The sequence below is a fragment of the Euprymna scolopes genome, chromosome 17 (genome assembly GCF_053919585.1).
Source record: "Euprymna scolopes isolate OS-2025 chromosome 17, ASM5391958v1, whole genome shotgun sequence".
Classification (NCBI taxonomy): Eukaryota; Metazoa; Mollusca; class Cephalopoda; order Sepiida; family Sepiolidae; genus Euprymna; species Euprymna scolopes.
In genome coordinates, this window is record NC_136498.1 from 119,487,669 (window position 1) to 119,501,552 (window position 13,884).

The window sequence follows — 13,884 nt, forward strand, 5'->3', positions numbered from 1 at the left end:
CCTGAACCTTGGAATAGACTCCCGAGAGTGTTAATAAATTCACGAATGACGACGCAATGCAAGGTGCTGGACTACTTTGTCTTCTATTATGTAAATTTTTACCACCCTACTTGGCAATTGAAGCATGAATGTTTTATTGTTTGTCAAATTAATTGTGCGTGACCTTTCTATTATCAGGTTGACAAGAAAGTTCTTGCGGTTTTAAACTTTTCAATTCAGATGAACATATCTCGACTCAAACAAAAAATTATTGGTCGAAATAAGCACCATCAGAAACAACATACTTTTGCTATTATTTAAATATCTCATTTCATTATGCATGCCTTTTTTTTTGCAAAGGAATCACCACTTACCAAGGCCCAGAGGCCACTCGAGGATAAGGGTTAAAAAGTGTACAGTAGTCAAAAGGACAATATCGTAGTAATCGTTAGTGTAAATTAGGTAAATTGGATTACTTAAGGGAAACGGCTCATTAAGAACTTGTTTACGTTGGACTCGAAGATGACCATATTGTAGTCAGCAGAAGAGAGTTTCACAGGCGTGCAGTTCTAAGAAAGAAGCTTTGTTCATGGAATCTATGTTGAGGTTTAGGCACAGATAAAGAGTGGGGGAAACTTTTTTATTGTGTTTTCAGCTAGATGAGTGTTTCTCGTGAATGTTTGGCAAGAGGGTACCATAGATTTATAAGAAACATAAATATTTATTGAAAAAGAAATATATATATATATATATATATATATATATATAGATATCAGCAAACAGTTAATAAAATATGTTAAAAAACACTTTGAAATGAGTTAAAAACATATTTAATCTGAAAAGAAAACACTAGATAAATGGATAGTCCTTAATCCGCGGAGTTTCGAAGAAATACTTTCCTTCTCATCAGAGGGTAGGAATTAGCAAAATGCGGAATCGGATTTTTGCATGCAGAAGTATTATATTATAAGCTCCATTTCCTATTTGGTTTTATCGAGCTTTTACATCTGGCTGAGATAATTTTATAAATATTAATTCTTTAATATTTATAATATACTTTAATTTTACCATCTTGGATCATTTTGGTAAATTTAATTGTAATTTTTATTTTATATATATATATATATATATATATATATATATATGACGATTGTGAAAGCACGAAACTCTAGTGTCTGTAGGTATAAAAAAAGTATTTTTAAATCAAGTAAAATCTTCAAATTACTTTCAAGTCAAACAAAATGTACTAATTTATAATTATTTCGCCCTTTTAAGAACTAAATTCTTAAATGTTAAGCACTGTCTGGGAAATAAAAAAAAGTCGGTCAGATGGCCTTGTGAGATCGCGACTTCCTGTTGCTCGATCACTATAGATCATCTGAATTAACATTAAGCTTTATTAATGTTAAAATTTCCTTTTATTCCATGGTGCTTTGAGGTGGCCCTAGGATTTAGTTCCTCACTAGTGGAGCCAAAAGTGGTTTCGTTGAGCAATTTAAATCCTTCAACAAGCAGCAATTATCACTTCCTACATTAATGATTGTGAAAGCACAAAACATTAGTGTCTGCAGATATAAGAAATAATTATATATAATAAAATTATATAAATATTATAGAGAGTCTATGCAAACCGACAACATTTTTATGTTTCGTCAGGACTCCAACTGAATTAAGTAGTCAGAAAAATTTTTTTAAACTTTTTATTTGTTATTTTCTGATCATGAAATTCAATTGGAGTCATGATGAGACACGAAAATGTTCAAACGTTTATCAACCCATGTAGATTCCTCACAATGTTTAAATGGTTTTATTTATATAAAAGCTCTACACACCTGTTGAGCACTTTTGAAAAAATATTGGTTGTAAGTTTATGTAAACAATATACCCGAACTTAATCTATTAATATATATCTGATCAATTTCTATCCTTCATTAAAACGTCACTTTTTACCCCAATGCATAGTAAAATTGGCATGGGTCTTGGCTATACACAAAGATGTTCCCAGATGGTGTCTACTAAAGCCAGGGACCACACCACATTTTTTTTTTTTTTCATGGTAGTCACTACTTATCAAGGCCCGGAGGCCACTCGGGGATAAGGGTTATTGCGTGTACAGTAATCAATGGGATAGTATCGTAGTAATTGTTAGTAATGGAGATTTGATAAAGTGTCTTACTTAAGAGGGCGGTTTATCAGGAATTTGTTTATGTTGGACTTGAAGACGTACAAGTTGTAGTCAGGTGGGAAACAGGCAAACGGAAGAGAGTTCCACAGGCGTGCACTTCTAAGAAAGAAGCTTTGTTCATGGAATCTACATTTTGATTTAGACACAGATAAAGAATGGGGAAAATTATTGACAGTGGTTTCAGCTAGACGTGTGTTTATCCTGAAAGATTGACGAGGGGGGACCAGAGATTGGAGCTCAGACGAGCATTTGACATGGAAATAATGATAAAATAAAGACAGGCTTGCAACGTTTCTTCTGTGGGAGAGGTTGCAGAGAAGAGAAAAGGGCATCCCCCATTAAGCCACAAAGTTTATTTTGTACTCTGTCAAGGCAGGATAGGCTACTTTTAGCAGCTCCTGCCCAGATGCGGCAGCAGTACTCCATCCATTTTATCATTTGCCCAATTTATTAAATTGAATATGTGTGCGTGCGTTAAGAAAGATAGAAAAACTTGACAAAAAAAAATCTTTAATGGATTTCCCGCATCTATTACCTGTTGAATGATAAAAATCCGATAGTCAAGTTGTTGGCGTTGTAGAAACGGATGGATGTTGTTAAGGAAAATCCGAAGATGTGCATTTCTGTTTCGGTAAGGAACAATTATGGCAACTCGATGTCTGGATTTACAGTTTTGGGGTGTGTAGTGTCCACCAGGTTGTAATTCGGTTTGATTCTCCATCATCGAATACCAAGTTTGTATCTGCCATTTGACCGGCTGAATCCCAACTGAAAGAGAAATTTTTATCCATCAGAAATGAGAAACAAAATTCAACAATTATATTTGTACTAGCGGGGGTGCCCGGCGTTGCCCGGCTGTTTGGAGGTGTACGTGTGTTTAGATATGATAAAAAAAAAAGTTTTGGTAGGTAGGTAGGATTGAACCAGAAGCGAAAGTAGAAAATAAAGTGTGAAAAAAAAAAACCTGACACGTTACCCGCTCGGCTAGCAAGAAAGAGTAACAGAAAAACGTTTGAATTTATTTAAGCATTACAAACTGAATTGACAGGTGCATGAATTTAATGAGGTCAAATAGAAATCCCGCAGTTAACTTTTACTGCGAGACAGTTTTTTGGGGTTTATTTACCCAACTTTGGCTGGTTTTGTTTCCCCAAGATGTTGGAGGGGAGGGGGGACCAGCTCCCCATAAAAAAGCGGTTGCCCAAATTGAATAGCAATTTTCTGATACAAGGGGTTTGTTTCCTCACATTGATCAAAGCTTTATTACTTTCTGGACGTTCCCGGCACGAAAGCCGAGGAACCGTTTCTGTTTCAACTTAGTTTCACTTTATATATACGAAAAAGCCGAACCAATACGAGAGGGGCTGAAATAGCAAGAATTCTGTAAAAGTCGATGTAAGTAAATCAAGACGCCATGCGCGTTCGCAAATCCTAGATATTACGATCTAGACGGTATATAAAAAGTTCTAAAAAGTAGTAAGCCCACAGAGAACCCCCCCCCACCGAAAAAAAGCCTTTGCCAGACATACAAAAAATGTGCCTTTTATATATAGAAATAAAAAAAAAAAAAAAGTAAAATTAATCTTAAGGCATTTCAATTTTGAAAACAAGATTCCATCATGATAGAAATTTTACTGGATGTTTAAAACATTCAAACGTTTCATATATATTGGCTCCAACCTTTCGTCTTCTCGGCACCCTTGCTCTCATTTTTTTATTACTGCTATTTGAACCTAAACAAGGCACAGTGCCACTTGGATGTAAGGAGGTACTATTTGGGACCAAATTTACAGGCATACTGTGTAGGGAATTGAGCAGCAAAATGTGTGTTCACATTACACTTTAACTTCTACATATCGGTACAGTTGAGGAAACAGGGACCCAAGAGGGAATTCCAAAGTCTAGTAGTTTGAAGAAAGAAATTATTTGAGTAGAAAGCTTCCCAGCATCTAGAGATCTCTACAGTGTAGGGGTGGGATTTTGCTGCTATAAAATCGACAGTGGTTTCTTGGATATGACAGGGACACGTTCGAAATGAAGGTTTAGAGTACAACTGAACCATGATACTTGACTTTTGCATTTTAAACTTTAATGCAAGCTGTTATACATAAAAATAATTTTATAAAATCAGCAGTAGGTTCTCTACAGTGCAATGTAGACAATATATTGTGGATTAAGTCACTGTGGGGAGGCATGTAAACCTTCTTCCCAGTGCACCATAATGGGTCTCCAACTAGAGCAGACAATCAATCGATTTGATTAAAAAATGAGCGATTTCACCAACTTCAATGGCAATAAAAATATGACAGTGTGAAATATTCATTGATTATTATTTAATCCCAGACAAGGTCGGGTCTCCTTGCTAGTAGAATTTAAAGATTTGTTAATCTTGAGGTCTATGCGAGGCTCAATCTGGCAGACACAATAAGTGAGGCAATTATGGCTAGTGCAGTGAATGGCTGCAGACGTGTTCATAAAACTTATATTTCTAAATTCTTTGTAAGAAGTGCTGTAGTCAAGCAAAATATGATTGGACAACAAGATTAAACAGAAAAGACGTCAAAGAATTCTTACCTGTGAGTGGTGAAATTTCAGGACAAAATGGCAGTGGAGTCACATTTATTTCTAAGAAATCGAACAAGTTGATAAATATACCATAACCGACCACCAGGAAGAGTCCAGAAATGGATAAAATCACAAACAGCTTTAACAGAGACATTAGGTTGATATGATCCTGAAATAAATAAATGTGTAAATAAATATTACAGATGCATAAAAAATATTTTATTTTATTGAGTCATAAACCGTTAATGGCTCTGGAATCATGAATAGCTTTCTGTGCAATTCTACTGCATTTATGTTGTCTACTTTGATGAGATAAAAAGGGAGAGTGAGAAATATATGAATAAACATTTAATGTCAAACACTAATTCAGCTCGGCCTTTTCAATGTCTTGATCGATTATTCTAGTAGATAAAAGTCGTATGGTCTCCTCTTGTCAAGTACTTACCAAGGATTTCTAGTTAGTGAGATGGCGGATGGGACATCAAACTATGACCAGCACATATAGATAAATGGTTTTTATCATTTATTTTAACTTATTTTAATATACATCCGTCCAAGGATGGAATACTGCTGTCATATCTGGGCAGGAGCTGCTAAAAACAGCCTATCCTGCCTTGACAGAGTACAAAATAGACTTCGTGGCTTAGTGGGGGATGCCCTTTTCTCTACCCTGCAACCTCTCTCCCACAGAAGAGACATTGCGAGCCTAATCTTGTTTTATCGTTATTTCCATGGCAGGTGCTCGTCTGAACTCCAATCTCTGGTCCCTGCTTGCCAATCTTTCATGAAAAACACCTGTCTAGCTGAATCCACTGTGAAAAATTTTCCCCACTCTTTATCTGTGCCTAAATCAAAACGCGGATTCCATGAACAAAGCTTCTTTCTTAGAACTGCACGCCTGTGGAACTCTGTTCCGTCTGCCTGCTTCCCACCTAACTATAACCTGGATGTGTTCAAGTCCAACGTTAACAAATTCCTAATGAACCGCCCCCTTAAGTAAACACTTCAGTAAATCTCCACACTAATGTACTGTACTTGCAATAACCCTTATCCCTGAGTGGCTTCCGGGCCTTGATAAGTGGTGACCACCATGTAAAAAAAAAAAAAAAAAAAAGAAAAAAAAAACATACGTAGAAATATGTAAAAGAAAAAAAAAAAATTTCAAGGAAAACATATATATATATATATATATATATATATATATGTTTATAGCAAAGGAGTTTTCCAACAAAGGACTTGGGATTAAGTTTGTTTTTTTTTTGGGGGGGGGTCATATAGTTTTAGAGGTTGAAAAACTTCCAAGACTATACTCACAATACATATCCGGCGTTGTCAGGTAAAAAACCATATTGCCGGACAGAGGTTTTAGTCATATTATTTAAGCAAACACCAAATATCCTAATTTGTTATGATTTCTTGAAAGTTGACCATATTTTGGATTTTTGAAAGCGTAAAACATAATCATCTCCATCTATAAAATTAAAACAGGGAAATAAAATCTCATAGCTTAAAGGGAAATAACTCATAGGTAAAATGAAAACTTTCTTCCATTTTCAAATGCGGTTAATGTTGGTTCCAATAATAATTAAAACTAAATGTAAATTAAATTAAAAATAAATTGAATAAATCAACTTTATATAATACTTCTTAATGGAAATTACAGTAACCTATATCTGTTCCATTTTTTCATTCGTAATTATGGGAGGGGAATTTATCTTCAAATATCTTAAATTTCAAATTAAAGCGATGGACTTATACTAAGTAAATATTGATAAGTCCTTAAAATCTGTGTCAACACTTCAAAGGGAGCAATGACCAAGATCTTTCTGGTTCTCTCTCTTCTGATCTTGAGAAAATGTTGCAATGGAGAAAAAGGTGGCTGGTTAATTTTAATGCATTGAAACCCAAGCTTCTCTCCTTTCACCATAATCGCTCTGACCCTCATTGCACTCCAATTGAAATGAATGGCGCTTGTCTTGAGGAAGCTCCATGTCTTGACAAACTTCTGATACTGAGCTTCACTCCAGATATTAAATGGAAGACATACATCAATTCTGTTGCCAAGATCGCTGTGAAAATGTTTGGATCACTCCACTGCTCCAGTAGGTATCTCACTGCGAATACAATCCACTATCTTTATAAGAGCCAGATATGCTCTAAAATGGATTACTGTTGCCACATCTGGGAAGGAGCTGCTCAGCACGACCTATCCTGTCTTGATAAAATTGAAAACTTCGAAATCTAGTAGATGATGCCCTTTCTCTCTTCCCTGCAGCCTCTTTCTCATAGAAGAGACATTGCAAGCTTATCTCTGCTCTATCATTATTTTCATGGCAAGTGCTCGACTGAACTCCAATCTATAGTTTCCCATTGTCAAACTTTCACAAAAAAACACTTAACTAGTTACAACCACTATATATGATTTTTCCCCACTCCCTATCTGTGCCTAAATCTAAATGTAGATTCCATGAACAAAGCTTCTTTCCAAGAACTGCCCACCTGTGAACAGTGTTCCGCTGGCCTACTTCACGGTTGAATCGATGGTAGCCTTCAAATCCAATGTAAACAAGTTCTTGTTAAGCTGTCCCCATAAATAATCAAATTCTACCCAATTTACACCATTAACGATTACTACACTAGCACCTCACATTCATTAACCCTTATCCTCGAGTGGCCTATGAGCCTTGATAAGTGATGAATTCCAAGTAAAAAAAAAAAATTAAGTTTGTTTTAATAATTTTTTAATAGAAAAAGTAGGCTTTTAATACTAATGCCAGTGTGTCCAAAAACTCAACTTTATATGTGTATAGATATATACAGTATTTCAAAAGCTTCTTTTTTTTTTATATTGATTTAAAGTAAATTTCCTGAGAACATGATTGTAATAAGTGAAGAAAAACCCCCAACTTTTTACAGCTTTTTCATCCCAGACAAGGCACAATGCCACTTAGATGTAAGGGGCTACTATTTGGGACCAAATTTGCAGAGACACTATGAAGGGAGTTAAGCAGCAAGATGTCTGTCTTGAACTTCTGCATGTCAGTACAATCAGGAAAACAGGAATGTAGGAGAGAATTCCAAAGTCTGGCAGTTTGAGGGAAGAAAATATTTGAGTAGAAGGCTTTCTGGCACAGTGTAGGGGTGGGATTTTGCTATTTGCTGGGTTAGTTGGATGTATTTATGTTGAGGAACTACAAAGTCTGAGCATATTCCATTAAAGTATTTCTAAAATAGGCATAGGGATGAAGCATTTCATCGATGAAACAGAAGTTGGAGTTTGGTTGACAGTGCACGACCTATTAGGTTGGCCAAACTTTTTTGAACCCTGTCTAGGAGTGAGAGATTGGTAGCAGATGCACCAACCAAAGGTTGAACATTTATTCATTCAAATAAATAAAGGACATGATGAGCAAGTCAAAATATCATCTGATTATAACAGCCTTCTAGATATGTCCACTTGCAAAGACATAAATAGTCCATAATTCTCTTCCTTACACCATGGTTGTTAGATTTACCCATGGTTTTAGGGGTACAGACAAAAATTGGGCCCTTGTGCATTAACTCTCAGAGAACAACATTTTTGTTTTTATTTTGAAAATCTCAGAACAAGGGGAGACAATTCAATTTCAGAAGTTGTTTATTAAAATTCTGCCCATATGGAACAACTTTGTTGTTTTTATTTTGAAAATCTCAGAACAAGCGGAGACAATTCAATTTCAGAAGTTGTTTATTAAAATTCTGCCCATATGCAACGACTTTGTTGTTTTCACTTTGAAGATCTCAGAATAAAGGGAGACAATTCAATTTCAGAAGTTATTTTATGACAAATGCAAAATTCCAATTTTTCTTAATTTTGTTTCGATTTTTCTCAAAACATGCGCATTCTAATAAAGATTGCCCAAAACTATAAATTTTTAATCATGCAGTTTCAAATAATGCTATTCATTCATTTCACAATTTTGACTTTTTTATGAAAATTTATATTTTTTTTTAAAACTGGTACCTATAGCATGACTAGCAGGGCTACCTGGGGCCATATAAAAAAGAAAATAAAGTTGCATTTGACTACACTTGTTGAATGATTTTTATTCTAATTTAATTTTTATTATTGTTATTAGATCAGTCTGAAAAAAAAATCTACTGTTATTGGCCCAGGCCCACTGCTATGAATTCAGAATAGGAGTATGTAAGCGAGACAAAAATATATATATATTTGTGATTTACGGAAATAATATTTATGCATTTCATAGTAATCGGATCTTTAAATCAATTAATTATTTATTTTGAGACAAGTAAATAATACGAAGAACAAAACAAAAGATTTTTTTTAAAATCTTTTAACCTTGTTTAAATGTAAAAGCTTACCGAAATAAATGGTTTCAAAAATATGTAAAAAATTTATAACGTAGTCGCTAATAGTTTCATCTTCGTTACATTTTAGAGACGTTAGTTCTGTATGTAGAGATATAATTTTCGGTTTCCTTTTTGATAAGTAATGCTCTCTTAATATGTTCAATGCTTTACGTCCATCATCCAAGGCATCAGAGATAGACTTCTATCATCTAAGCATTGAATCAGTTCTGCAAAAACAGTTGCATTCTTTTTGAGAAATTTGGGGTCGTTAGGATTCTCTGTTGGAGATTGTATGACTTTGTGTAGTTTCCGGATCCTTAAATACCCCAGAAATTTCACCTTCCATAATTCGAATTTAGATTCCGAATTGTCAAAGAGAATATGATGGCTGGGCGCATAACCTGTTAAGTGTTGAGAAATTATGTTGAACAAAGATGGCATCAGTAAATCAAATCGTCGAAGAATCAAATGCAGTTTCAATTTCGAGTGTTAAGTAATTCCTAGTAACAAAGATGGCTATGAAGAATCAAATGCAGTTTCAATTTCGAGTGTTAAGTAATTCCTAGTAACAAAGATGGCTATGAAGAATCAAATGCAGGTTCGTGACAGTGACGACAGCAAACTGATCAAATCCAAAATTCAACATTCAAGTAACTTTTGAAGCTTCTGATTGGTTGGTTATCATAATAGTAGTTATAAAAACAATCGTCGAAATCATTGGTGTCATATCCTCATTAGTCGAAAACATGTTAACAAAAGGGTAGAAAGAAAAAAGGCGCTTCTACAGAATTGGCATGAGATTTTTGGAAATCCTAAAACTGAATTTCACGTGAAAACAATGGTATCTACGTATTCCTCGTATTTTTAAGATGATTATAACTAAAAATTATGAAAAGCAATAATGTAGAAGATTTTTATTAAAGAAAATAAAAAATAGAATTTGATGAAAATGATCGTAAAACACAGAAGAGTTCAACAAGGAGGTAATTTTCCGTTCGAATTAAACAAAGATGGCGGCAATTTTTCACCTGTTAACAAGTTTTTTTTTTTTTAATAATTCAGTATTATTCAGGTAATTTCAACTGCATAATTTGGAAGTTACCATTGTAACTTATTAGAATTTAAAAAAAAATCAGTTGAAACCATTTTTTTTTAATCTGAAAACTCCATTTATCGACTACAAAATCTTGTCCCAATACTGTAGAAGCACCAAAAAAAGTTTTTAAAAAAGTAAAAAACAAAATTTTATGAGGTTATATTTTTCTCATCGTACTTAATCATGGTTAATATGAATTTGTAATTAACTATTAAATTCAACACTGGTATGACTTTAAAAATTGTTATAATCTAGCATATGTGCTGTCTCTTTGAGTCATTTTACTTTTCAGTTTTCATCAATCTTCTGTCTATGAATTTTACTTCACTCAACAATGGGAGGTGGAGCCTTTTTCTCTCCATATGTGGTCTGCCATGCCAATTTCTCCATATATTAAGGTTTTCCGTGTTCCTCTAGCTTAACTTTTAGAGGTCAAGACATCTCACCTTTGCAGAGTTTTCCACATTTACATAAAATCTCATCCAGACATTTTTTTTTTAATAAGTCTTTCAGACAGAGGTCTTTTTTTCTTCTTTTTTTTTTTTTTACAAGGTGGTCACCACTTATCAAGGCCCTGAAGCCACTCAGGGATAAGGGTTATTGTAAGTACAGTACGTTAGTGTGGATATTTAACGTGTCTACTTAAGGGGGCGGTTCATCAGGAATTTGTTTATGTTGGACTTGAAGGCATCCAAGTTGTAGTCAGGAGGGAAGCAGGCAGACGGAACAGAGTTCCACAGGCGTGCAGTTCTAAGAAAGAAGCTTTGTTCATGGAATCTACGTTTTGATTTAGGCATAGATAAAGAGTGGGGAAGTTTGTGATCGTGGATTCAGCTAGACGGGTGTTTATCGTGAAAGATTGGCGAGGGGGGACCAGAGATTGGAGTTCAGACAAGCTCCTGCCATGGAAATAATGATAAAACAAAGATAGGCTTGCAACGACTCTTCTGTGGGAGAAAGGTTGCAGGGAAGAGAAAAGGGCATCCCCCACTAGGCCACGAAGTCTATTTTGTACTCTGTCAAGGCAGGATAGGCTGTTTTTAGCAGCTCCTGCCCAGATATGGCAGCAGTATTCCATCCTTGGACGTACTTGGCTTTTATATAGATAGAGAATTGCATCAATAGTGAGATATCTTCTGGAGCGGTAGAAGGATCCCACCATCTTACCAGCGACCTTGGCAACAGACTTGATGTACGTGTTCCATTTCAGATCAGGAGTAAAGGTCAAACCCAGAAGCTTGTCAAAACACGGGGCCTCTCCCAGACGAGAGCCATCCATCCCAATTGATGCCAGATGGGGATCAGAGCGTTGATGATGTAAGGATAGGAGTTTGGTTTTAGATGCATTAAAGGTAACCAGCCACGTCTTCCCCCACTGAACCACGCGCTCGAGATCAGAGGAGAGAGAATCAGAGAGAAGAGTTGTTCTTAAATTGGTCAGCTTCTCTTGATATATATTGTATGTTGCTTTTACTCCGCGTTATAGACATCAGACAATTCCTTTCTTTACGGTATATGGGTGGTGAGTATTGAAGTTCAGGTATTGTCTCATGAAGGTTAATTTTCGATATACAGATGACATAAAACTGATCAGTACAGGTTCTTAAATTGGCCATCTTCTCTTAATATGTATTATTGTCATTATAATTGTCTTTATAATTTGTGTAAACTTAATTCCAACTAGATTCAAAAATTCGAAATAAAAGTTTTAACTCCCTTCCCATTTTTTTCTGTCATTATTTTTTTTTTTTATTTACAACTTTTTGAGCGATTATTGGGACTCCAAAGGATAGTATGGCGCTATCTTTGTACCCCCTCAAAAAATATAACAAATAAACGCCACCAAAGGCAAGATAAGTTTCTCTTCTTCCTACCTGGATAAGTTTTTTAAGGTTCTTATGTGTCTATGTTACTGTGCTATTTTTTTAAATAGTATTTTCAATTATTCAGTTTTTACGATAAATTTGTTTATTAGATTCTTTAGGTGAACAGGGTTCCTACAGATTTTCTATGTTCATTTTCAAAGACTTTTCAAAGTTTTTCAAGATCTTCTCCAGACAAAATTCAAGTCAGAAGTGTGTTTTTCAAACGTGACTAATTCTCACGTGGCTTTACATATGTTTGTCCAAACACACTTTTGGCAAACAAAAGAATCCTCAATTCTAATTCTAACATATTTTTAAACAATATATTTTTAACTCGCACTGTGCATTCATTTAACTGACATATTTAATATCTAGATTTCTAAAAGAATGGACAATCGATTTTTTTTTCCGACATTAACAATATTTAACAATTTCTAATAGAATAAACAATATTTAACAATTTCTAATAGAATTAACAATATTTAACAATTTCTAATAGAATTAACAATATTTAACAATTTCTAATAGAATAAACAATATTTAACAATTTCTAATAGAATTAACAATATTTAACAATTTCTAATAGAATAAACAATATTTAACAATTTCTAATAGAATAAACAATATTTAACAATTTCTAATAGAATTAACAATATTTAACAATTTCTAATAGAATTAACAATATTTAACAATTTCTAATAGAATAAACAATATTTAACAATTTCTAATAGAATAAACAATATTTAACAATTTCTAATAGAATTAACAATTTTTAACAATTTCTAATAGAATTAACAATATTTAACAATTTCTAATAGAATAAACAATATTTAACAATTTCTAATAGAATTAACAATATTTAACAATTTCTAATAGAATTAACAATATTTAACAAATACTAATAGAATAAGCAATATTTAACAATTTCTAATAGAATTAACAATATTTAACAAATACTAATAGAATTAACAATATTTAACAATTTCTAATAGAATTAACAATATTTAACAAATACTAATAGAATTAACAATATTTAACAAATACTAATAGAATTAACAATATTTAACTATTTCTAATAGAATTAACAATATTTAACAATTTCTAATAGAATTAACAATATTTAACAAATACTAATAGAATTAACAATATTTAACAAATACTAATAGAATTAACAATATTTAACAAATACTAATAGAATTAACAATATTTAACAATTTCTAATAGAATTAACAATATTTAACAAATACTAATAGAATTAACAATATTTAACAAATACTAATAGAATTAACAATATTTAACAAATACTAATAGAATTAACAATATTTAACAATTTCTAATAGAATTAACAATATTTAACAAATACTAATAGAATTAACAATATTTAACAATTTCTAATAGAATTAACAATATTTAACAAATACTAATAGAATTAACAATATTTAACAAATACTAATAGAATTAACAATATTTAACAAATACTAATAGAATTAACAATATTTAACAAATACTAATAGAATTAACAATATTTAACAAATACTAATAGAATTAACAATATTTAACAAATACTAATAGAATAAACAATATTTAACAAATACTAATAGAATTAACAATATTTAACAAATACTAATAGAATTAACAATATTTAACAAATACTAATAGAATTAACAATATTTAACAATTTCTAATAGAATTAACAATATTTAACAAATACTAATAGAATTAACAATATTTAACAAATACTAATAGAATTAACAATATTTAACAAATACTAATAGAATTAACAATATTTAACAATTTCTAATAGAATTAACAATATTTAACAAATACTAATAGAATTAACA

General features: G+C 32.7%; 1 protein-coding gene across 2 annotated transcripts in view; it reads right to left on the bottom strand.

The window, feature by feature from the left end:
- The window catches only part of LOC145296928 (beta-1,4-N-acetylgalactosaminyltransferase bre-4-like), a 31,382-nt gene that overhangs the window by 13,568 nt on the left and 3,930 nt on the right, over window positions 1-13,884 (bottom strand). For both annotated transcript variants that reach the window (XM_080143130.1, XM_080143131.1), the window contains exons 2-3: window positions 4,739-4,898; window positions 2,700-2,932 (exon numbers count right to left, since the gene is read on the bottom strand). In XM_080143130.1, the coding sequence (XP_079999256.1) occupies window positions 2,700-2,932; window positions 4,739-4,883 (378 nt within the window). In that variant the 5' untranslated portion in view covers window positions 4,884-4,898. The remainder of the gene's footprint in view (window positions 1-2,699; window positions 2,933-4,738; window positions 4,899-13,884) is intronic.